This window comes from Choloepus didactylus, chromosome 21 (genome assembly GCF_015220235.1).
Source record: "Choloepus didactylus isolate mChoDid1 chromosome 21, mChoDid1.pri, whole genome shotgun sequence".
Classification (NCBI taxonomy): Eukaryota; Metazoa; Chordata; class Mammalia; order Pilosa; family Megalonychidae; genus Choloepus; species Choloepus didactylus.
The window spans coordinates 16,154,017-16,177,947 of record NC_051327.1 but is presented as its reverse complement, the minus strand read 5'-3'; the positions used below and the strand labels follow the sequence as shown (position 1 = coordinate 16,177,947).

The 23,931-nt window shown below is 50.1% G+C and overlaps 1 protein-coding gene and 1 pseudogene across 3 annotated transcripts in view; both read left to right on the top strand.

Moving 5' to 3' along the window:
- The window catches only part of CLIP2 (CAP-Gly domain containing linker protein 2), a 75,286-nt gene that overhangs the window by 33,394 nt on the left and 17,961 nt on the right, over nt 1-23,931 (top strand). For 2 of the 3 annotated variants that reach the window (XM_037814455.1, XM_037814456.1), the window contains exons 4-9: nt 11,630-11,754; nt 13,509-13,722; nt 14,444-14,641; nt 15,500-15,603; nt 17,635-17,695; nt 23,069-23,173. In XM_037814455.1, coding sequence (XP_037670383.1) covers nt 11,630-11,754; nt 13,509-13,722; nt 14,444-14,641; nt 15,500-15,603; nt 17,635-17,695; nt 23,069-23,173 — 807 coding nt within the window. The remainder of the gene's footprint in view (nt 1-11,629; nt 11,755-13,508; nt 13,723-14,443; nt 14,642-15,499; nt 15,604-17,634; nt 17,696-23,068; nt 23,174-23,931) is intronic. The other variant, XM_037814457.1, reaches the window with a different exon arrangement.
- On the top strand, nt 894-5,149 carry LOC119517603 (annotated as a pseudogene).

Here is a 23,931-nt window from a genome sequence, read left to right as displayed (position 1 = left end):
CCCACAGCATCCTGATGGCGGAGCTGGGGTCTGCTGCCTTGGGGGCCCCTGCCCCCCACCATGTGGTGGGACCCGGGTCTGAGGAATATGCCTTTAAGTGTACCACCAGTTTTGCCTTTCTCAGAGGAAAATCTCTGGGAAACAAATGTGTTAAACCAAGCCCGCAGCTGTTGCTTTGTGAGACGCGGGGTAGTTGGTGCCTGGCCTGGGCCCGGAGGAGCTCGAGCCTCCCAGATAACCCCCCACATGGTGGACGACAGAAGGGGAGATGGGGGAGTATTGCTTCATGGGTGCAGAGTTTCTGTTTTGGGTGATGAGAAGGTTCTGGTATTGAAAGGTGGTGGTGGTAGCACATTATAAAAGTAACTATTGCCACTGCCTCCTGCACTTAAAATGGTAAAATGGCAAAATTTGTGTTAAATATATGTTACCACGATAAAAAAAAAATCTTAAAAAGCAAAACTGAATGGTGGGTCTCATCACTTCTGGGGAGTGGGGCCTGGCACATAGCGGGGTTGGGGGGCCCGGTGGGGGGAGCCACGAAGGAATCTCTGGGGCCTTGGGAAGGTGAGTCTTCCAGGTTGTGGGGATCAGGCATCAGAACCACCCCCTCTGGAGACCGTTCTGCTCCCGCTTGGTTTCTGTCTCTGGAAGTATCCATCACGCTCAGCTGTGCTGAAGGAGGAGGGAGGGACAAGGAAGGATTTGGGCCCAGTGTTAGGCTGAGGACTCAGGGAGAAGCAGCATGTCCCTGGGTGGGTGTGGGGTAGTGGTGCAGTTCTGGCCAGGGACCCCCACTTGAGGAGAGGGGACACCCAGGAGGACAGAGCCTGGTGATTGGGCCCTGCTTTGACTGAGGAGGCAGCATCATTTAGTAAGAAGAGTGAAGCCCACCCAGCTCTTCCACTCACTCACCACTCTGACCCTCAGTCTCTTTATCTGTGAGTGGGGAGGTGCCCACCTCACAGAGTTGTGAGGTTTGGAATCCATGTCTTTAATGGGCCTGGCACATATGGTACCTAGTTGCTCCTTAAAAAATAGAGGACACCGTAACCAAAGTCGGGTTAACTTTAAGAACGTTTTTCTGGGGTACATAGAGCTCCAAACCATGACAGAGCATGCTGGTGCTGTTCTGCTGTCCTCATAACCAGTGCCTGGTGGACAGCATTTTCTCTGAAGACCACAGAGATGGCCTTAGTAAAGCTGGAATGGAGAAATTGACATTTTGTACAGTATCTGCTCCAGAAAAACTGGATCAATTTGGTTCTTACCTGGCAGAAAGGTTGAGCAGGGATGTTGTCAGGCATTGTTCTGGGTGGGTTTTAATTGCTGTGGAGACACTGGACCAACTTCTTATGGCTTGTCATTCTCAAAGCATCAAGCCATTGGTCGAAAACTTTCTTCACGTGGTAGTGAAGCTGCTGCTGAAATCAGGAGACCCAAAGCGTCAAGTGCCTGGGATACATTCTTTTGTCAAATTTGCAAATATTGAAGAGGACACACCCTCCTGTCGTCAACATTATGACTTTTTTGTATCTCAGTTCAGTGCCATGTGTCATTGCTGTCATAGTGATCCCGAAATACAAACAGAAATCCAAATCGCTGGAATCGGGGGTATTGGAGGTGTGGTTTGCAAAACAGTGAATGATGAACCACGGGCTACGTTTTGGGAACCCCAGCATGTGGATAAGATCGTTCTGGCTCTGCTGTTTAACGTGCAAAAGACAGAAGAGGTCGACAATCAAGCACACCCGCCTTCTTCCACAGCTGACAAAGAAGAGAATCCTTCCATGCTGGCTGAAAAATGTTTCAGAGAACGGTTTCAAACGACTTTTGGGAATACGAATAATGCTGTTAGAACAGTTTTTGCGCATTTAGGTCATCCTAAACCATGGGATCCTAATGAATTTGTAGTTTGCTGCTTTAAAATTATGTTTTCCACTTGGGTTTCGTGTTCTCACCATGTGATCCAGGAGATTCTAGGACATCTTGATGCTCGTAAAAAAGATGCTCCATGGGTTCGGGCAGGTATTATGCAGGTTCTCTTAGGGGCTGTCACCATTGCTGCTAAAGTTAGGGGCTCTCTGTAGGCCTCCGGGGCTGGACATCTCTAATACTGTATCGAAGCATCTGTATCTCAGTGTTGAGTTTGAAGCAAATGATTTACAGGGAGGATCTGTGGGCACTGCCAGTGTAAACACAAGTTCCAAAGACAATGATGAGAAGATTGTGCAGAACGCTATTGTCCAAACCATGGGATTTTTTGGAAGTAACCTACCCGATTATTAGAGGTCAGAAAGCATGTGTTGATTATGGGGAAAGTACCTATTTTCCAAACAACCACCCATAATTTGGATATCAGTTAACTAGGGGATTTGGGAACCAGGAGATTCAGATAATGGTGCTGAGATCTTTACTTAGGGTAACCACTGGATACAAAGCAAGGACAGTTGTTACTGCACTGCCTGAGCCTTTTCTGGATGCTTCGTTATCACCTTCTCTCATGGAAGACTATGAACTGAGGCAGTCTTGGAATAATCTTATGGATCTTGCATAATCTTCTGGATCGCCATGACAACAGGGCAGAGCTTCTCAGGGTCGGAATAATATCAGATATAGTGGACCTAAAGATTGAAAGAGAAGAAATGTGTAGAAAAGACCCAAGTTTCATGAAAAAGAATGGGCAGCAGCTATACCAGCACATAGATTTGGGCTGTAAAGAAGATAATTTTCAAGAAAACTGTGGGCCACTTTATACTTCTCTTGCTCTTGTAACTACTGAGCAGGCTAATGAAGAAAGGGTTGTGGATCTCATTCAATGAGCTATTGCTCTACGGGACAGTGCAGTTATCAGTGAGAATAACTTGCTGATGTTCCATCACTGTGGAATCACGGCGCTGGTTGCAGCACACCTCGATTTTGTAAGTCAGATGATAGCTGTCCCTGCATGTGCCGGTTTGGATGTACTATGTCCCCCAAAACGCCATTATCTTTAATGCAATCTTGTGGGGGCCAACATACTAGTGTTGATTAGGTTGGAACCTTTAGATTGTTCCTGTGGAGATGTGACTAGTAACACCTTTGATTAGGGTGTGGCCTGTTGCTGGGATTGTTTCCATGGAGATCTGACCCCACCCATTCAGCTTGGATCTTGATTTAATTACTGGAGCCCTATGAAAGCTCAGAAACAGAAGGACTTCAGAGAAGCTGCAGCTGAGAGACATTTTGAAGACAGCGGTTGAAAGCTGACATTTTGGAGAAAGCCATTTTGAAACGCAACCTGGGAGCAAGGAGACGTCAGCCACATGCCTTCACAGCTAACAGAGGTTTTCCGGATGCCAGTGGCCATCCTCCAGTGAAGGTACCCTATTGTTGATGCCTTACCTTGGACACTTTATGGCCTTAAGACTGTAACTGTGTAACCAAATAAACCCCCTTTATAAAAGCCAATCCATTTCTCGTGTTTTGCAAAATGGCAGCATTAGCAAACCAGAAAACTGCATTTTGCCAGCATGTCAGCAAGTTTATAGAAATTTCAACTATGGAAGCCCCTTATTTTCTGCCAGAGCATATTTTCAGAGATAAGTGCATGCTTCCAAAGTCTTTAGAGAAGCATGACAAAAATGTACTTGTACTTTCTGATCAACAAGATTGCAGAGTCATTAGATGGAGATGAATAGTGTGGGGAGATTGTCAGTACCTTATGGGCCACAGGTAATAGGTGAAAATCAACTTTCTAGAAAAAAGTATTGCGGACAGTGTATTCATTCAGGTGGCTATTTTACCCAGCAGTGTTCCTTCTGATGATGTGGTTACTAATACAGAAGTCACTTTTGAAGATTGAAGAAAGCAATTGACACCACTGGAATGGTGGTAGAGAAATTCCAGAAAACACCTTTCAAAGAAATAGCAGCACAGAGTGAATCCAAAGCAAATTTGCTTTGTGGTCAATGTGCTCAGATGTTGGAACTCACAATGTGTCCTCCTCCAGGTCCGTCAGGAACACTGGCCATGCCTCCTGGGCATGCCCAGTACTAATCTGTCCCAGTCTATGAGATGCAGTTTCCAGATCTGTGTGTGTACTGAGTGGCTGATGAAGACCTCGGCGTTGTCTTTGGAACCCTAAAAATTAAGGCTAAGCTGAGTTTTCAGGGTTTACTTGATGCATATTAACATGCCTATTGGAAATAGTGATGGAACTTTTCTTTAACCAAATGCTTGGCATATCATATTAGAAATTTTGGAACTATATATTATTTAGAGTACTTTTGAAGATGTATTCATGCCATGTTAATTTTGGGGGGGATCCCTCTTGGTTTTGAAAGTTGAATACGTATTGGTCTGCTGTTAACAGTTTATTTTAAACTTTTCAAAAGCATGTAATTAAAAAAAAAGTTAGGCCTGGTGAGGATTAAAAATGGATGAAGTGACAACTGTACTTCTTCAATGTCTACACAACTGCTTGGAAATAGAATTGCTTTTGATTTTGGTCACCTGCAAAGGCAAATACATACAATTATATTACTAATCCTGGGGCTGCAGAAACCATTCTGTGGTTTTTTGTTGCCACACTTTAGATAAGTTATGATGGACATCCTTCTATTTGTTTACTGTAATAGCAGGACAGGCATTCCACAACTTGTTTACAGTAATAAGGTATCCATTGAATAGCATTCCTAGAATTCAACCCTAAAAATCACCACACTCTAAGCGTCTAGTTGTAATGCTGGATCTCCTGCTGAAAGTTTGACCTTTCTACTTGTGAGGCTTAGGGTTTCTTCTTGGAGTACTAAACTGCAATATTTTTTACATCCTAAGACATGTTAGTTTCCAGGCTATGCTTTGAAATTATAGTAGTATTTTGCTGTGGCCCCATTAATTAAATGAGATATCTATTTAGTATAGAAAAATAAAGACATTGGAAACAGCTACTAGTTCACCTGTACATTTCTGTTAAGAGCATATTAATATGCATTTTTTTACCTTGTGCATGGTTTTAAAACCTTGTAGTCTAAGATTCCCCAAATAGATTTTTTTCCAATTAAATTCAGTTTTATTGCACTATATTCACATACCATACAATCATCTGCGGTGTACAACCAACTGTTCATAGTACCATCATATCCAAATAGACTTTTGATTTGTAAGATTTGAGCCATAACTTGTTTGCAGCTCTGTTTAGGGCTAGTTATACTACCCTCGAAAAGACTGTCTATGGTTTTAGCAATCAAGTGTGCTAAGGATTGTCAATTTAAGCTTCTATTGATTTAAGCTACATAGATTCCGTGTAATTTTACACTAGCATTGAAAAATCCATCATGATTTATTAAAATTACATAACATTTTAGTGAGTTCCATGACATGGTAAGAATTAGCAACTTTCTTTACAAATCATAAAGTTCTCTCTGGACACTTTTTTTTTTTTATTAAATTCAGTTTTATTGAAATATATTCACACACCATACAATCATCCATGATATACAATCCACTGTCCACAGTATGATAACATAGTTATGCGTTCATCACCACAATCTATCTCTGAACATTTTCCTTACATCAGAAAGAACCAGAACAAGAATAAAAAATAAAAGTGAAAAAAGAACACCCAAATCATCCCCCCATCCCACCCCATTTGTCCTTTAGTTTTTATCCCCATTCCTCCACTCATCCATACACTAGATAAAGGGGGTGTGATCCACAAGGTCTTCACAATCACACTGTCACCCCTTGTAATATACATTATTATATAATTGTCTTCAGGAGTCCAGACTGCTGGGTTGGAGTTTGGTAGTTTCTCTCTGGACACTTTTTATAACTCTCTTTCTTCAGATTAGATTTCTTTTTACATGAAAAAAGATACATATCACAAACCATAGCTTAAAGCAATTCAGTTTTTGGCTTTTGTTTTTGTTTGAAAAATTGCAGCAAAGAATGGGTTGTGATTACTTTGTGTTTATGATTATTGAGTACCTTTAGTAGAATCAGAGAATAGTAAAGAAATAGAATAAGCATTTGTGAAAATTTTTGAATATTTAAATCAGAGTGCCTTTATCCCTTGAAACATACTCAAAAAGATTCTAGTCACTTAAACCTGTACAAGGGCAACAAAACCATCCTGGACTGTGCATTGGATGTGGAAGAGCAAAGAGCAAAACCTTGTTTCCGAGTAACAGTGCAGTCACCGGTGGAGGATTTTCTCGCCATGTTGAAGCTGGTACTGCAACTTCACCTTCTGACCAGGTAAAATGTTTTACCATTAAATGAGCCAAGTTTCATGTTTTTTCTTCTGTATGTTTAGAGCAGGAAATTACTTTTTGACTGTGAATTTTTAAAAATCTAAGCAGGGAAAGTGCAAAAATGTCACCATCCACGTGGATGTCATTTTATAGATTGCCACTGTGTACTTTGGTATGAAAAAATAAATGTAGTTTAATAGTATAAGAAAAGAAGATATATATTCATTTGCACTCATGCAAAACACAAACTTGGCTCTACAGAATTTCTTGTTTCCCTTGAGATTTCAAAATGCAGGTATTGCATATAAAGGAAAATCCTTGCAATTAATGTTTATTTCTCCTTTCTCTTGGTCTCTGCAAACTGTTGATTTAGGATTTGTGGGGTTTGTTGTTTTTCTGTTAAATCACGGAAGATTTCTGTATATCCTGGATTACTGAACTGGCCTTGTTAACAATGATTTTTTTTTTATTAAATTCAGTTTTATTGAGATACATTCACACACCATACAATCATCCATGGTATACAATCAACTGTCCACAGTATGATAGCATAGTTATGCGTTCATCACCACAATCTATCTCTGAACATTTTCCTTACATCAGAAAGAACCAGAACAACAATAAAAAATAAAAGTGAAAAAAGAACACCCAAATCATCCCCCCCATCCCACTCCATTTGTCCTTTAGTTTTTATCCCCATTTTTCTACTCATCCATACACTAGATAAAGGGGGTGTGATCCATAAGGTCTTCATAATCACACTGTCACCCCTTGTAATCTACATTATTATATAATTGTCTTCAGGAGTCCAGACTGCTGGATTGGAGTTTGGTAGTTTCAGGTATTTACTTCTAGCTATTCCAATACATTAAAACCTAAGAGGTGTTATCTATATAGTGCATAAGAATGTCCACCAGAGTGACCTCTCGACTCCATTTGAAATCTCTCAGCCACTGAAACTATTTCGTCTCATTTTGCATCCCCCTTTTGGTCAAGAAGATACTCTCAGTCCCACGATGCCGGGTCCAGATTCATCCCCAGGAGTCATATTCTGCATTGCCAGGGAGATGTACAACCCTGGGAGTCAGGTCCCACGTAAGGGGGAGAGCAGCGAGTTCACCTGCTGAGGTGGGTCTGTTAGAGGGAGAGAGGGCCACATCTGAGCAACAAAGAGGTACTCAGGGGGAGACTCTTAGGCACAATTATATGCAAGTTTAGCCTCTCCTTTGCAGTAACGAGCTTCATAAGGGCATGTCCCTTGATTGAGGGCTCAGCACATCAAACCGCCAGTCCTAATGTTTGTGACAACATCAACACCAGTCCAGGTGAGGATATCCAACACATCCGCACCTTCCCCCAGATCCTCAGGGCTGGGGAGGGGGAGGCTGTAAATATATTTTTTATTATCTGCCCAAATTACTCTGGGATTTGTCACTATTTCACTCCAGCCTATACTAACCTACCGTAACTCACTTCATTTTCAAAGTCGTGGATGTCATTTTATAGATTACCACTGTGTACTTTGGTATGAAAAAATAAATGTAATTTAATAGTATAAGAAAAGAATATATATATTCATTTGCACTCATGCAAAACACAAACTTGGCTCTATGGAATTTCTTGTTTCTCTGAGATTTAAAAATGCAGGTATTACATATAAAGGAAAATCCTTGCAATTAATGTTTATTTCTCCTTTCTCTTGGTCACTGGAAACTGTTGATTTAGGATTTGTGGGATTTGTTGTTGGTGTTGTTTTTCTGTTAAATCACAAAAGATGTCTATATATCCTGGATTACTGAACTGGCCTTGTTAACAATGATTCTTGAGAAATGGACCTTTTCTTTGATTTGTCCTTATATGGTGCAGGGAATTCTGTAGGTAATAAATAGGCAGGCATTCTCTATCGTAACCAGTTTAGATATTGGAAGATTAGGACTTGTAGAAGTTCACTGTATTGCTTTATTTTTGTTGATACTTAAAACCCTTAATAAACTGCTAGTCATTCTCTTTTTTGCTGTATATGGTTTATTATATTATATATCATTCATTTTTTTCTTGACATTGAATAGTTAACATTTAAATTTTCCTCCTATGTTTATGTTGTCTGTGACTGCTTATATGGAATTTGATTTTCATTGGAGTTTAGCTGAACACACACCCACACACATACATAATTATTTTCTTAATACTTCTGAATTCATTTTCTTTTAGAATAGTAATACATTTTACCAGCAGCTAACCTCCCCCTTCCCAAAATGTTTCTCCTCTTCTCATCTGAAAATGGAAATAATTTGTCTTATTCATGATGATATATATAATAAATGTAATGAAGTAAGCTTTTTTCTAAATGTAAAAGTTCTCTGTGCAATTTATATATAAGAAATAAAACATTCAATTCCCCCCCAAAAAAAAAAAATACACACACACACACACACACACACGCACACCCGCACACACACAGTGAGAGTGGAGCTACTTCTAATTAGAGACCAGTCTCTCTCAGTCACACCTGAGGCACCGGGAAAGTGCCTCAAAGAAATATTTCAAAGAAATATTTAGGTCCCAATAAACAAGGTAGACAAACATATAAACATGTACATGTATTTCCAGCCCCTCCTGAACCTGCTCTGGAGTAACTGTGGAGTCATCTTTCTGAAAGGGGTTAAACCTTCAAAGACGAAAGGACAGGACAGGAGTCAGCAGCACAAAGCCGGAAGGCCGCCCACACCGAGTCCCCAGCCAGCAGCGGGAAAGGCGGAGAAGCAGTCGAAGGACACCTCAGAAACCCAAAGGCTCGGGAACCAGCCGCACGGTGGCCTCTGGAAATGGGAGTGGTGTCGGGGCCAGAACCTTCTCCCTCCTGCCCTGCTGCCCGCTGCCTGGCGACTGCCCAGCCCCAGACCGGGGCAGACACTTAGTCTCCGGGGAGGGTCAGAGGGAGGCTTTAGAGGAGCGAATCCCAGGCAGGTTGGGTTGGAAAAGGAGGATTAAATGAACTTTTATCTTCTGAAGGCTGAGCCCCCTCCCCTCACCCCCCCAGCCTCTTCCTCGGCTCCCAGCACACTGGCTGCCAAGCTGGGCCCCCTCGCTGGAGGGTTCAAGAGCCTTCTCAGGGAAACGGCTGTCCCCTTGAGAATTCCAAGCATTAAATATGGACAAAATGCCACTAAATATGAATATTCAGTGAACCAAAGGGCTCTGAGAACTGAAAGTTTTTATGATCACAGAGATAAGAAATTCCATAGAAGTATTAGAAGATAAAGTTAAGGAAATCTCCCAGGTAGTAGAGCAAACAGACAGATGGAAAACAGGAGAGAAAATATAAGAATATTAGAGAACCAGTCGGTCCAGCTGCAGAAAGAGAGAACAGAGGAAAAAGGGGAAGACATTAAATAAGTAATTCCAGGAATTTCTCCAGGAATGACGAGGTTTTCTTAGCTGGAAGAGCCCATGTGAGCTCAGGACAGTGGAAGGAAAGAGGCTCACGCCTGAGCATCTCACCGTGAACGGGCAGAACCCTGAGGACAAAGAGAAGGTCCCATGGGTTTCCAGGGTGGGAAGAAGAGTCACATACAAAGGATCAGAACTCAGAATGGCTTTGAACTTCTCAACGGCAACACTGAAAGCTTAGAACACAAAGAGGGGGAGCCTTTCAAATTCTGAAGAAATAGACCCAGTCAACTCATCATTCAAGAGGGAGGGTAGCAAGAGAATTGAAACAGGTGTTCAGACAAAAACTTCTTCAATGTTCACAGCAGCATAATTCATAATAGACACAAGGTGGAAACCACCCAAATGTCATCAGCTGATGAATGGATAAACAGAACTGGTCTGTCAATATAGGGGAATGTTATTCCACCGTAAAAAGGAATGAAGTACTGATACATGCTACAACATGGATGCACCTTCAAAATATTAAGCTAAGTGAAAGAAGGCAGTCACAAAAGATGACATATTGTGTGATTCTATTTCTGGGAAATGTCCAGAACAGGCAAATCCAGTGAGACAGGAAATGCATCCGTGGTTGTCAGGGGCTGGGGGCAGGGTAACAGGGAGTGACTAATGGGGATGATGACAGTGTTCTGGAATTAGATAGTGGTGATGGTTGCACAACATTGTAAAAGTGCTAAAAGCCACTGAATTGTACACTTTAAAATGGTTAAAATAGCGAATTTTATGTTATATGAATTTTGCCTATATTTTTTAAATAAGAAGAACAACGGTAAATAAACATTTTCAGCTATGCAAAGGCTCAGATATTTCATTTCCTTATGTACCTTTTCTCAGAAAGCTATGGGAGGATGTGCTCTACCAAAATAAGTAAGCAAATCCAGGAAGAGGAAGACATGAGATCCAGGAGACAGGAGAGAGGAGAAGGGGCCCAGGGGTCTCGGTGAGGGGCCCGGCTGGCGGCCCAGCCTGGAACAGGTTGTTTGGCTCCTGCAGAGATTCTTCAGAATAAAGAATGTGATGGAATTCCCAGGGTCACCAAGAATCTTGGCAGGAGATTTAGATTATTGAAAAGAATTAGGAATTAAATTAGTGTTGAGTCTATAAAAGCCAGGCAAGCAAAACAAACAAACAAAACATAAAAGACGGTTAATATTTGAAAGGGAAAAAAATGTGCCAGAAAGGAAAAGAAAGTGCAATCTCCTGTACTCATCTGTGAGCGGTGTTTTCTTAGTCATAGTACCATAAACCCAACATCTAACCAAAATTAAGATGCCTCCGTGTAGAGACGGTGGAGAGCCGGGAAATGGGATGGACACGCTGGAAATGGGGTGTTAACCCCTCACCTTCCATAATGAGAAGTTGATGGATATGGCTTGAAATTTAAAAATCAAGAGGTAACGACGTAAGTATGTTGTTTGGAGATATGGAGGTAAACACCAAAGATTCAACTTAAAGTGTTTGTTTCTTTGGGGAAGTGAGAAGAGAAATTTCTGGGGCTTTTTAATGCTTTGGAACTATTTGTCTGTTTAATCTATCCAGACGTACTACTTTGATTTTTAAAAATGTTATAAACTCTTTTAAAGGATAACACATTTTGAGGCTCTACTATGTGCCAGACACTGTGCATAAACCCTATTTACAGAGGAGGGCACTGCGGCTCAGAGAGGTTAGGTAACCTGCCCAGGCTCACACAGCTTGTGAGTGGCAGATCCTGGGTTTGACTGTAGGTTTGTCTGTCTCCAAAGCCTGTGCTTTTTTGGAGGACAGCCCTGGCAGGCGATGGTTATGCCCCCTCCCTGCTGTTCTTTGGGCCTCTACCCTCACCCCCTGGCTCCCCTGTCCCCAAAGGCTGGAAGAGAGGGATGGACACCTCCCTCTCTAGACACCTGCCTGTGCACACTGCATCCTCTGGACCTGAGTCTTTCTCCGTGTGCCAACAGGTTGGCGGGACGAAGACAGGCGTGGTGCGGTATGTGGGGGAGACGGACTTTGCCAAGGGCGAGTGGTGTGGTGTGGAGCTGGACGAGCCCCTCGGGAAGAATGATGGGGCAGTGGCAGGTACCAGGTATGGTGGGCTTCCCTGGGGGTATGAGAGCAGGGTCTTAGCCTGGGATGGGGATGAGGCATCTGGGTGGCCTTGCCAGACACCATGCTTTCTCTTACCTTCTCTTGCCACTGCCTGCCGAGATAGGTGGTGGGATTATCATCCATTTTACAGATAAGAAAACAGAGGCCAGAGAGGTCATGGCTCAAGGTCAATCTGAAACTCTTGGCAAGCTCCAGGAGAATCCACCTGTCTCTGTGTTTCCTCCTCTGGGCCATGCATGGCTAAGCAGGGGCGGGGGCAGTAGAAGAGAAGAGGAAGTATCCCTGCCCTCGGGGGATCCCCTGGATGACACAAAAAATAATCAGACATGCCTAGCCCTGTGCAGCCCAGGGTGGTCCTGGGGAGCACACACAGGTTCCAGGCGTCCCACTGTCTCTGATGAAATGGAATTGACTGTCTGGGTTGCTGGGTCAAAAGGGGGCCCAAGGCTTTGGGCTCATGGGGAGAGAGATGTGCTCAGTGAGCCGTGGCTCAGGTGAGGGGCCTTGCTCTGGCCGACCCAGATCGGATGCTGTGGCACAGGTTAGGCTGCAGCACTTCTGAGAAGGTGCTTTCTGCGGGCCAAGCAGTTGGGAGGAGCCAGCCTCGAGCCAGGCCTGGAAGGAAGGAAAGTAGGAATTGCTTCTGGGAGAGGACTGTGGAGGGTATCCCAGGGAGGGGAACAGTCTGAACAAAGACCCACAGGTAGAAGGAAGCAGGGGTGTGGGGTTCAAGGTGCATCAGAAACTGGATAGGGCAAGCTCCGTGGTCCAGAGTGGAATCCATGGCCAGAGAGAGGAGAAGAAAATAGTTTCTGTGACAACACTTCTCCTTCCTGCTCCGAAGATGAATGTTTGTCTCAAATCACTGTTTTTTTTTAACTTTTATTTTGAAGTAATTTCAAACTTACAAGATAGTTGCAAAAATAATACAACCTCCTACACAGAAATCCAACATGCTCCCCACCCCCAAATATCCAGATCCACCAATTTTAACATTTTGCTACCTTTGCCGTATCATTCTTTCTATCATTGTTTTTTTAAAATAAATTTTTTAATTAAGCAGTTTTATTGAGATATATTCACGCACCCTACAGTCTCCACCCAAGCCATGTCTCGACTCACTCTCGCTTTCAGAATTCAGGGGCAGGTTGGGCAGCAGCCCCCACCCCACCCCCAGGTGTCTTCCTTGGGTTTTTGCTTCTCCTTGTAGGGAGCTCCAAGGGCAGAGAGCTGATGGGAGCCCTGAGGTCTGGAGTGGGGGTGGGGGTGGGGGGTGGGATCCAAAGGCAGCCATGAGAGTGGGCTGCAGATATGGACAGGGGCCTCCGGATGGTCCTGGGGGCCGAGCATAGTGGGGGGCCCAGTCCCACTTCACCAGTTCACCAGCTGTGTGACTGTGGGCAAGTTCCTTAGCCTCTCTGAGCCTAAATTTTCTTACCTGTGAAGTGTAGGTAACAGTAGAGCAGCAGGGAGATTGAAACCAGCATCAGTAATTGCTATTTCCTCCTCCCCCAAAAGTGCTCCCAGTGGCTTTTCATGACAGAGAATCTTAGACCCTCTACTCCCTTTCTGGGAGTCGTCTTTGGTCTAGAGGAATTCCACCTTAGGGTGTTGGTGATGGGGTCCCAAGAAGGTCTCTCTGCCTTCTGGGCCCTGAAGAGGTGGAGGAGGCAGGGGAGGCTCCAGGCTGAGGGTCCATGACAGCAGTGTGTGTCTCTCCTGCTTCCCCAGGTACTTCCAGTGCCCACCCAAGTTTGGTCTCTTCGCACCCATCCACAAGGTAATACGCATCGGCTTCCCGTCCACCAGCCCAGCCAAGGCCAAGAAGACCAAGCGTATGGCCATGGGCGTCTCTGCGCTGACCCACAGCCCCAGCAGTTCCTCCATCAGCTCCGTCAGCTCTGTGGCCTCCTCTGTGGGCGGCCGGCCCAGCCGCAGTGGCCTGGTGAGGCTGGGGCTGCGGCTGGGGAGGGGGTACCCTGGTGTGCGTGTGAGGGTTGGGAGAGTGGGATCCAGGTGTCCCAGTCTGCCCCGATTTGCTCTGGTTCCAGGCATTCCCCAGTTTGAGGTTTTGAACCAAGATGAATCTTTTAATAGGGAAGATTAACCCATTTATGTTTATTGTTATTTTTTATATTAAAAGATGTGTCTTTTAATAGGAAGATTAACCCATTTACATTTATTGTTATTTTTTATATTAATAGTTGGTTAGTATCCTAAACCTTTTCAGGGAAGTTAAGAAGGGTCAGAAGCAGGGCAGGGGGGCTTCAGAAAGGCCACCCTAGGTTAGTGAGGAAGGAGAGGCTGCTCAGTGGGTAAGGGTGGAGGACCTTCTCTCCAAGCTCAGTCTAGGGTGGGAGGCTCATCCTGCCCAGGGCAGGGTGGCCAAGGTGAGGGAGCCCATCATGAGCTTTTCATTAGCAGGAGCTAACTCTCCTGGGGAAGTCCCCTGAATCTCAACATCAAGAACCATCCCCCGAGTGAGTAGACAGGGGCTGTACTGTCTAGGATGCTGGCGGGGTGGGGGGAGCAGGACCCCAGAAGTTGAGGCACTTGTGCCTCCCGCCAGCTGGGGTGCTGAGGGTTAGGCCGGATAGAGCCAGCTGAGCCTGCGGTGCCCAGACAGTTGATCCCCGAGTCCAACTTGCACCCACGCCTTCCTGCAGCTCACGGAGACCTCTTCGCGCTATGCCCGCAAGATCTCGGGCACGACCGCTTTGCAAGAGGCGCTGAAGGAGAAACAACAGCACATTGAGCAGTTGCTGGCTGAACGGGACCTGGAGCGGGCCGAGGTAGCCAAGGCCACCAGCCACATCTGCGAGGTGGAGAAGGAGATTGCCCTGCTCAAGGCACAGCACGAGCAGGTGGGTGGGCAGGGGGCTGGGGGTGCGCAGAGGACCCCGACGGCCTTCTCAGGCTGGATTGGTAAAAGACACACACACCCAGAGCCTCGGGGCGAGAGCTTAGGTGTGCAAAGAGGTACTAAGGTATAAATCAACAACACCCATCCTTCTCCTTCCCTGAGATATCCCTCAGAAGCCTGGTGCCTTTCCTTCCGGTCTTTTCTCTCTGTGTGTGGCTAGGTACACATATTTTGAGAACCTATCCTGCTTTGTTCCTGACTATAGTACAAGCATTCTCTGGATCATGGAAAGTTCTTTACTGTTCCAGTGGCTGTGTCCTTACTGATGCCACCGATCAGCCCCTGTGGTTGGTTAGGTTGTAAATAAAACCACAATAAACATTTCAGATCATGCTTTCCAACATAGTCATGGGTAGGAGGTCAGGGAAATGATCCCTTGCCCCAAGCCTGTTGGGTCTTGGCTTCCCCTGATGCTTATTTTCTGGGGCCCGTCCCCCTTTGGGGCCTGGCTCACCTTCCCTTGGGAACCAGGATTCATAAAGCCAAGCTCACGTGTGTGCCATGATGGGATCATCACGAGACAACAGGTCTTAGGAACTTATGGGCTGAGGGGTGGTGGGTTTTGGGGGCGGATGGCCCTGAGTTTCCCACTGGGTGAGACCAGCCTTCTGCCATCCCTGGCACTCAGCCGGCCTCCCCCGCCTCACCCCCACATCTAGGCCCACGTCCATCCCCTGACTGGAGCTGGCAGGGTGGTAGGGGTGGCAGGGGCTCCAGGGCCCAGCTCCTGGCACCACCCCTGCCTTTCCCAGACACCACCCCCACCCTGACCCCATCCTGGCCCTTGCTTGGGGCACAGTATGTTGCAGAAGCAGAGGAGAAGCTGCAGCGGGCGCGGCTGCTGGTGGACAGCGTGCGGAAAGAGAAGGTGGACCTGTCCAACCAGCTGGAGGAGGAGAGGAGGTAGGCGCTGCTCTGCCCGGGCTCCTGGGAGAACATCAGTTTCTCCAAATCGTATCGTTCCATATGAGAAGGAAGAGCACAGGCTCGGGAACAGGTAGACCCCAGTTCAAATCCTGCCCTGGTGGCAGGTGCTGCATGGGCCTCACTCTTCTCATCTGTAAAGTGGGGGTACGGATCCCCATCTCTCCAGGCCTTTGGGAAGACTTAGGAGATAATGCGCGTGAAGCATCCAGCCCAGTGCTGGGCACAAGGGGGACACCCCCAAACATCCGCTGCATCCCTCCCCGACACTGCCTGGGGCTCACTGTTCTGTCCCATCCAGCTCACGTGGTGAACTGTAAGAGTTCCTTGGGGGTGGGGGTGGGGGGTCCCTCTCATGCCAGGTGCTCCTGGGGAGGCAGCACCATGAAGACCCAGTGCCGCCCACCCACCCCATGAACCAGGTCATGTACCTGGAGCAGCCCCTCTGGGGGGTTTCACTTAGGGCAGCTCATCTGGACCTCATACCCCCTGTCCTCAAGTGTCATCCCCATTTCCCAGGCTCAGAGAAGCAGCCGCACAAGGACACTTGAAACGCACTGCATCCAGGTGTCACCCCTGCCAAGCTCTTTACCCTCATCGTGGCTCTTAATCTTACAGTTAGCCCAGGAGGCAGGTGGGCTGCCCCCACCTTAGAGATGAGAAGACCAAGGCTCAGAGAAGGGAAGGGACTCTCCTGAGGCCACCGCCAGCTGGTGGAGATGCTGGTTCCTTCTGTCCTGTGCCAGTGGCGAGCAGGGATTGTGGTGTGGGTTTGAGGCTGCTCCAGGGATGTGGGGAGAAGCCCCCAGCCCCCCACCCCACCTCCAGGTCAGCTCCTAGCCAGGATGACGTGCAGGAAAGATTTGGGCGAGACCTAAGAAACCCATCAAAAGATGCAAGCGTGACCCAAAGCCCCACCTGCTCCCCCAACCAAAGACGCCAGGTGGGGACTCTGGCCTGACCCAGGCCTGGGGTGACCCCGGGGGAGCTCAGAGCTTAGAGTGTTGGGAGGGGGAGGGTGTTCCTTGAATTTGGAATCCCTCTCTGTCTCCCAATGATGCACAGACTTTTGCCTCTGCCCTGTCTTCCCCCCACAGCAGGTGCCCCACCCCCAGCCTCAGCCCCCACTTGGGTCTGTGTTTTGGGCTTTCAGCCGAGGCATGTGTTCCACAGGCTGTTGTTACTGTCTGACTTGGGGAGATGAGGGTTTATTTATATCTGCCTGAGACGGTCATGGGGACCCACACCTCTGGTTCCCATGGTGACGCGCCTGATCCCGGCAAACAAAAGCAGGGCTTAAAGACGTCGTGGGAGTTGCACTCCGGAAAGGCTGGGCTGCAAGTCCCAAGATGGCCCTGCGTGTCCTGCACTTGGTGGACCTCAGGTGGTCACCTGCCCTCCCTGGGCCTCAGATTCCTCATCTGTGTGCTGGGAACTATGGGCTGTAATGGGGAGGCGGGGTCTGTGCCTCCCTGCCCACCCCTCCCCATGGCCAGAGGCCCCACCAGGTAGGAGGGGTGGCTCTCCCTGAGGACGGCCCCTCCTGCAGCAGGGCACTGGGGGCCCTCACCTTCAGGGGGCAGCCCTAGGAAGTGGGGATGGGGACCCTGGCCTGGCTGTTGAGGCCTGTGGGTGACAGTGGGGTCAGCAGGGAAGGAAACCCACCCTGCTTCCCTCCCTTCCCATAGATTGTTCTGCATGGCAGCATCTGTTCTCCACAGTGACAAGGACAGGGAGCACTAACGTCACCATTTGCCGTCCATCCTGCCATTTACTTCCCACCACCACCTGGGGGGGGCGTTGCATTGAATACCCCCATGGCAGAGGCGGGGGGTGGGGGTGTCTCTGGTTGGGAGGCTGGTGGGTCTGGGGGTCCCAGGAGGCTCTGCCTTGTCCACTGTTGGGCTCTGCGGTGCACTCCCCACTGCGTGGCCAGGAGCTTGGACTCTGGGCCTGTGGTGGGCCCGCCCCTCTCTGCGCCCATCAGCCCCCCTCTTTCCCTCCCCGCAGGAAGGTGGAGGACCTGCAGTTCCGCGTGGAGGAGGAGTCCATCACCAAGGGAGACCTGGAGGTAACGGTCAAAGGCTCCCCCAGACTCACCAGGCACCCCAGGCCCAGCTGGGTCCAGGCAGCAACTCGGAGTGCCCTGGGAGGGGGTTGGGGGGATTGCGAGGGAGAAGTGGGGAAGGGCCGCGGGTCACATCCTTGTCGAGCAGAGGGGCAGGTCTGAGAGACTCGGTTTCAGAGGTGGGAATGGCTCAGCCCCAGCCTGGATCCAGTGGTCACCAGGACGGTCCCAGAGGGGCCCTGGTTCCTGTGTCGGCAGCCAGGTGGGGGTGCTGGGTATACGGAGGGCTGCGAGGGTACAGGGCTGGGCCTGAGGACATAGTGCTAGACACCCCTCCCCACCGCCATCCCTTCTTGTTGCAAAAAGCCCTCAAGTTGTCCCTTGGGCCCTTAGTTCCTCTTGGGTTCCAGGTAAAGTTTTGATTAGAAGTAGCTTGTTATTGAGTCACAGAATTTACAGATGGGAAAACCAAGGCCCAGAAAGACAAAGGGACCCACCCAAGTCATCAGCAGGTCCACAGGAACTGGGACCAGCCCCCAGGACTCCCACCTCCTGGGCTCAGCCCCCTGGGAGGGCCCCTTGCCAGGTTGGACCTTTCTCTCTGCGGACCCCTCTCCCTTTCTGAGCTGAGGGGGTTGTGTATGCTCAAGTCAATGGGCAAACCCCCTGGGCTGAGCTCAGATTGGAAATAATGGTTTCTGATTTCCTGAAAGTGTCACACTAAGACTTCCAGGGCCGCACCAGCAAAAGCGTGCGTGGGTTAGTCCTGTCCCTGGGGGACCCTGGTGCGGCGCGGACACGTGTCATCTGCCTGGGCTCACTGCCTCCGCGGGAGCTGGTTTTGCTGCCAGAGCTCAGGGCACAGGCTGGTGTGGGAGACGCAGGCTCAGCACCAGGGTCTTCTAACTTCTCCTTCCCTCTTAGCCAGGCGGGCGTGTGCTTGTGCCGGGCGCCTGCGCTCCTGCAGTGGCAAAGCTCAGGAGTGGGGACCCCGGCGCGCGGGGGTCCCGGGAGAGGCTGCAGGGACTCCTCCCAGCCCCAGGGCGTTCAGGGAACTGGAGCCCGAAACAGCGTCGGGGACTCGTTCTCTCCTCGCTCAGGGGCTTCCTCCTTGTTTCTGTGACTCTGATCAGGCTACGAGTCTGTCTGTCCTTCCCACGGCGTGTCCGCGGGTGTCTCCGCCCCGCCGCGCGCTTCCACGGGCCGCCACCCGGCTCGGCCCCGCCCAGGCTCCAATTGGCCCTAGGCCAGCCAATGGGCGGTACGCTTTGGATCAGGTGCCCATCTCAGGTCCAATCGGCTTTAGCAGGGAGAGGCAGGGGGCGGGGCAGGCAGTGACAGGCAGTTCATTCATCCGGAAGAACAGGGTAATCGCCTCATTAGCTTTTGGATTGTAGGAATTATTCGTGGCGGCCGCGAAGGCGAAGTGACCCCAAGTTCCGCTCATCCCCACCCGTCTTAAAAATCAAAAATAAAAGCCAGAACACCTCCTCGACCTCCTGGTCCCCTCCAGCTGTCACCCCATCTCTATGTGGGGAGTCGCTTGCCCTCCCATTTCTCCTCCATCCCCCCTTCTCCGACTGCAGGAGGGGCCCCCTCCCCGACACCCGGTTCCCGCTTCTCGGCCTCCTTTGGTGGCAGCGCCTCCTTCCTGCCCTCCCGGTGCGTTCGCGGCCTATTGGCTCTCAGCCTGCGCGCTTCCTGGGGGCCCCGGGAGGCAGCTTCCAGCCTGTGGCTCCCCGTTCCCCTCATAAGCCCGCAGTGCCTGTGTCTCTCCAGCCCCGGCCTCCCGAGCCCATCCTGGCTTGTCTCCGGGCTCCTTGGCCCTTCCATGGGGCTGAGTAAGCAGAAGGCATCCCATAGGTAACCCCTCCGAACAGTGTTCTGTGTCTGACCCCTGCCTCCCCCACCCCGTCTCTCCCCGGCAGAGTCACCGGCCCCGCCAGCCCCACAGTGGCTCAGGTCTAGAATTCGTCTTGGATCGCCTTCCTTTCACCCCTCCAGCAGCAGTCCTCTCGAGCTTGCCTCCAAAATCGACCCCACTCCTCCTGCCGTGGTCCCCACGGCCACCCACCTGGGCCAGTCCATGGCACTGTGCTTCATTCAAGCCCACCACCCTCTGTCCTCTTGTGTTCCCCCACTGCCTGTTCTGCACACTGAAGCCAGAAAGGTGTTTTAAAAAATATCTTTTTAAACTTTCAATGTTGGGAAGTTTTTTAACTTACCTAAAAGTAGAGAAGACAGTATACTGACCCCCATTACCCAACACCCAACCTCACCAATCATCAGCTAATGGTCCATCTTGTTTCAGCCTTGCCCCATCCTCTGCACTCCGTCGTATTATTTGGAAGCAAATCCCAGGCATCATCTGACCAAAGTGTAAATCAGGCCGTGCCCCCTCCCTGTGCACACCTCTAGTACCTTCTCTGTAGGGTGAAACCAAGGCCCCAAGTAGCCCTAGAGGGCCCCCCCACCCCTCCCGCCCTGCCCCCCACCCCTGCCCCTTGTTTATCAGACTCCAGGCGGGTCGGGCTCCTCTTGGGACCCAGAGCACTCTGTCCTGCCTCTGAGCTTTTGCACACACAGTTCCTCTGCCTGAAACCCTCACCTTCCCCCCAACCCCTTCTCCCCAGTAATTGGTTCCTCCTTATCCTTCAGATCTCAGCTTAAATTTTATTTCTCAGAGAGGTTTTTGCTGGCTTCTTTATCTTACTCCGTCTCACTCCTCTCCACCCTAGAGCTCTGTTCAAAGCCTAAGGCACAATCTGCAATTATCTTGCCTATTGTTTATTGTTTGCAGCCTTCATGAGACTGTAAAGCCCTGTCTGCCTAGTTCACTGGTCTATGCCCAAGGCCAGGGCAGGGCAGGAACTGGTGGTTGGAGCTTTAGGTCACCTACCCCCCACCCCAGGGCAGGGGTGAGGACCGTTAGCGGCCTGCCTTAGGCAGGGTGTTAGGTCCTGTTGTCTTTTAACCGTCCAGGGCTCTTGTATTGTTACTGATCAATAGTAGCTCCATCTTATTTTTCATTTGCATAGGAATACCCACCTTTACAGAAAGAACCAGTTTCACAAACTCAGAATCAAGGACTTATTGAGAACTTGTGTGCACTGCCCAGGTCAGAAGGGAGACCCAGCGGTGCGACGTGGTGCCTCTGTCCTTCAGGAGCACCTGCGTGGCTGGGGGCCCTCCTGGCCCAGTTAATTAACAACACAAGCCCCAAGCTCCCTGAGAGGTGCCCCTGGGTGGCAGCTCCTGCACCCTAGAAGCAGGGTAGACACGTGTGTGGGAGGTGAGGGGAAAGCACTGCAGCCAGGGTAGAGACAAAGCTTGAGCCGTCTAGGATTTGGGTTGGGGTAGGGAACTGGGGAGTCCGGCAGCTCCAGGAGCCTCTCCACTGCTCCACATCGCGGTAGGGAAACGGGGTGCCACTACTGGTTGGGTCTGGAATCTGGAGGCCCGAGTGCTCGGCCGATGGGCCCTGGTGGCTGGCCCATCCTGAGCTGGGTGCATCCCGTCCCGGGAGTGGCCCCTCCCTCTCCCTCCAGGGAGGTGGGGGACAGTGGAGACACACACCACACACGCGCACACACGCACGCACACACACACACACTGTCATATGGAGGTCAGGTTCTATAGTTAGCACTCGAAACAGAAACACATCAGCCCTGGCACCACCCCTGCACACCTTGTCCCTGGTTTTATGAGTATCACCCCCATGGGACAGGATCATGGGGACCCCCTTCTTATGCCAGGCAGTGCCCCTGAGCAGAGCAGGAGCCCAAGTCACCCACCCACCTAAAACCAAGAAGCTGCCCCACTCCCCACCGGAAAAACAAAACAAAAGCAAAGAAACCTCCTATGGTTGAATTCATTTAAATTTCATGAGCCCCCAAAACAGTTCCCTGGAGTCACCCCACAGGGACCCCACCCATCCCACAGTCCTGCCTGTTGCCAGGAGGTTAGAAGTTCTAGAAGTGGTGGGGAGGAACCCTAGATTGGAGAGATCAAGGGAAGTTGCCTTTGAAATTGTGAAGCAGCTGTAGGGTTTTCTTTGCCACTGGGGCCACATTTGTGGTCCTGTCCCCAAAGGTGAGGGGCCGGGGCCAAGCTGCTGCGCTCATCGCCCAGAAGGGTGGGCAGCAAGTGGGGAGAGGAGGGTGGAATGTGGCCCCTGTGAAGCAGGAATGAGGCTCCACCGTTCACCTGTAGTTTTCTGGAAGAGACTGAGTACAGCTGCATGTTAGCATTAGCGCTTGCCGTCTAGACAGTCTTTCTTGTCATTCCTTTAGGAAAATTTGCTGAAATAAGATCACAGGCTCTTTCTATAGTACCAGGATTTTTGTCAAATAGGTGGTTCGTATCAGTTTACACCCTCACCAATCTCCCCTCACCCTAGCTGGCACTGGGTGTTACTGCTTTTGCACACACAGGCGATTTTTCTCAGCCCTGCCTCTTCGGAGCTGCCATACAAGTTCACTTTAACCTGTTTCTCCCGGAGAGTAACGCGACTCGCAGGAGGTGGAGGGTCCCAAAGCTGGTCCTGATTTCCCAACTCCTCTGAGTGCCCCTGAGCAGGTCCCTGCCCCCTCTGCTGCCCTCCGTGGATCTGTTACGGGAAATTGAAATGCCATTTACGGCACCCTAAGAATGTCGGGCTTTGTTAACGTGTGAAGCGGGTGTTGTGAAGCTGGCACAAAAGTGCTTTTGTGCTTTCCGGAGACCAGGAGACCTCCGCGGAGCCCGGAGGGTGGGCACTGGGAGGCCGGGCTCGGGGCAGGGCGGCGGGAGGCACAGCCCGGCCACCACCCGGATGCCACACGCGGGGTTGGGGTGTGCCCGGCCACAGGCATCGCAGTGGTGTGGGCGTGTTTCAAAATCCCTTCCCTTCAGCTGCTTCTTCCACTTTCAGCCCAGGCCCTGGCACCAGGAATCCTGGGATCATTTATTCATTCATCAAACAATTCCTCAGGCCCTCTTAGGTCTAAAATGGGTAACAAACGCAGGTCCCCTGATGGGGAGGAGGAATAAGAGCCGGTGGCAGGACTTGCCAGGGGAAGGGCTGGGTGGGGACAACGGGACCCGTGGCCACCACACTCTCAGGGGCCCACCGGGCTCGACGGCTGCAGCTCCTCCCACCTACCCCCACCAGGACGCAGCGAGAGGTGGGTTCAGGCCCTGCCCTGCCACCTCCTCGGACCTCCTCTCTTTCCTTGAGCTGATTCTCCTCTTGTTGACTGCCCTCCTTGCCTTATTCATGGAAGATGACACCCACCTCTCTCTCTCTTTCTCTCTCTTTTCTCTCTCTCTCTCTCTGGCTTCCTCTTCCCCATGCTCCTCTCCCCGTCTCCCCATCCCCTGCCCCGGGTGGACCAGACCCAGACGCAGCTGGAGCACGCGCGCATTGGCGAGCTGGAGCAGAGCCTGCTACTGGAGAAGGCGCAGGCCGAGCGGCTGCTCAGAGAACTAGCGGACAACAGGGTAACGCGCCCGCCGCCTCCCGGCCCCAGCAGCGCCTCTGCCCTTTGGGGCCCCCTCCGGCTTCTTCTGTTTTATGATTTATTCTCTGTCTTTGGCTGCTCTTGTCATTTTTTTTTTTTTTTTTTTTTTTGCACCCCCTTTCCTAGGGAAGGAGAGATTTAGGAACGTTCTCCTGCTCGTTGACGAGTGCTGCTTGGTGGGGGGTGGGGTTGGCCTTCGGCCTCTGGACCCACTGGCTGAGACCCTCTCCCTTCCTCCCTCCCCGTGCATTGCCACAACAAGGCTTTGTCGTGTTCAGAAATGGGAACCTCTCTGGAATGTTCTGCCCCTCCCATGGGCAGGCACAGAGAGCATTTATCCTCTCCTCCCTTCTGCCCAGCTGAGGAGGCCGGGGAAGGCGGGAGGGTGGGGGGCTGTGGGACCAGGTATTTTTGGCCCAGGAGGGTTTAAATATGGTGGCAGGGGGAGCCAACCTGGGGCTGGGGGCGTGTCGGAGTTTTTGGCATGGGGTGTTCCCAAGGAAGGGACTTTGGTGATAGGATGGGTGCGGAGTGCGATCCAGGTCAGGGAAAGCTCTGCTGTAGGGCAAGAGCCCCCAGGTCCCAGGGCACGGTTCTGAGTTGATGCTCCAAGCCCAGCTGCCCCCTCCCCCCACGCCCACCGTGTGTGCCCTGGGGCCAGGGCCCTAAACAGGCAAACCTGCCCAGGCAGCTGGCCAGCCCAGCAGACAGCCTGGCTGCAGTCGTCCTGCGACATAG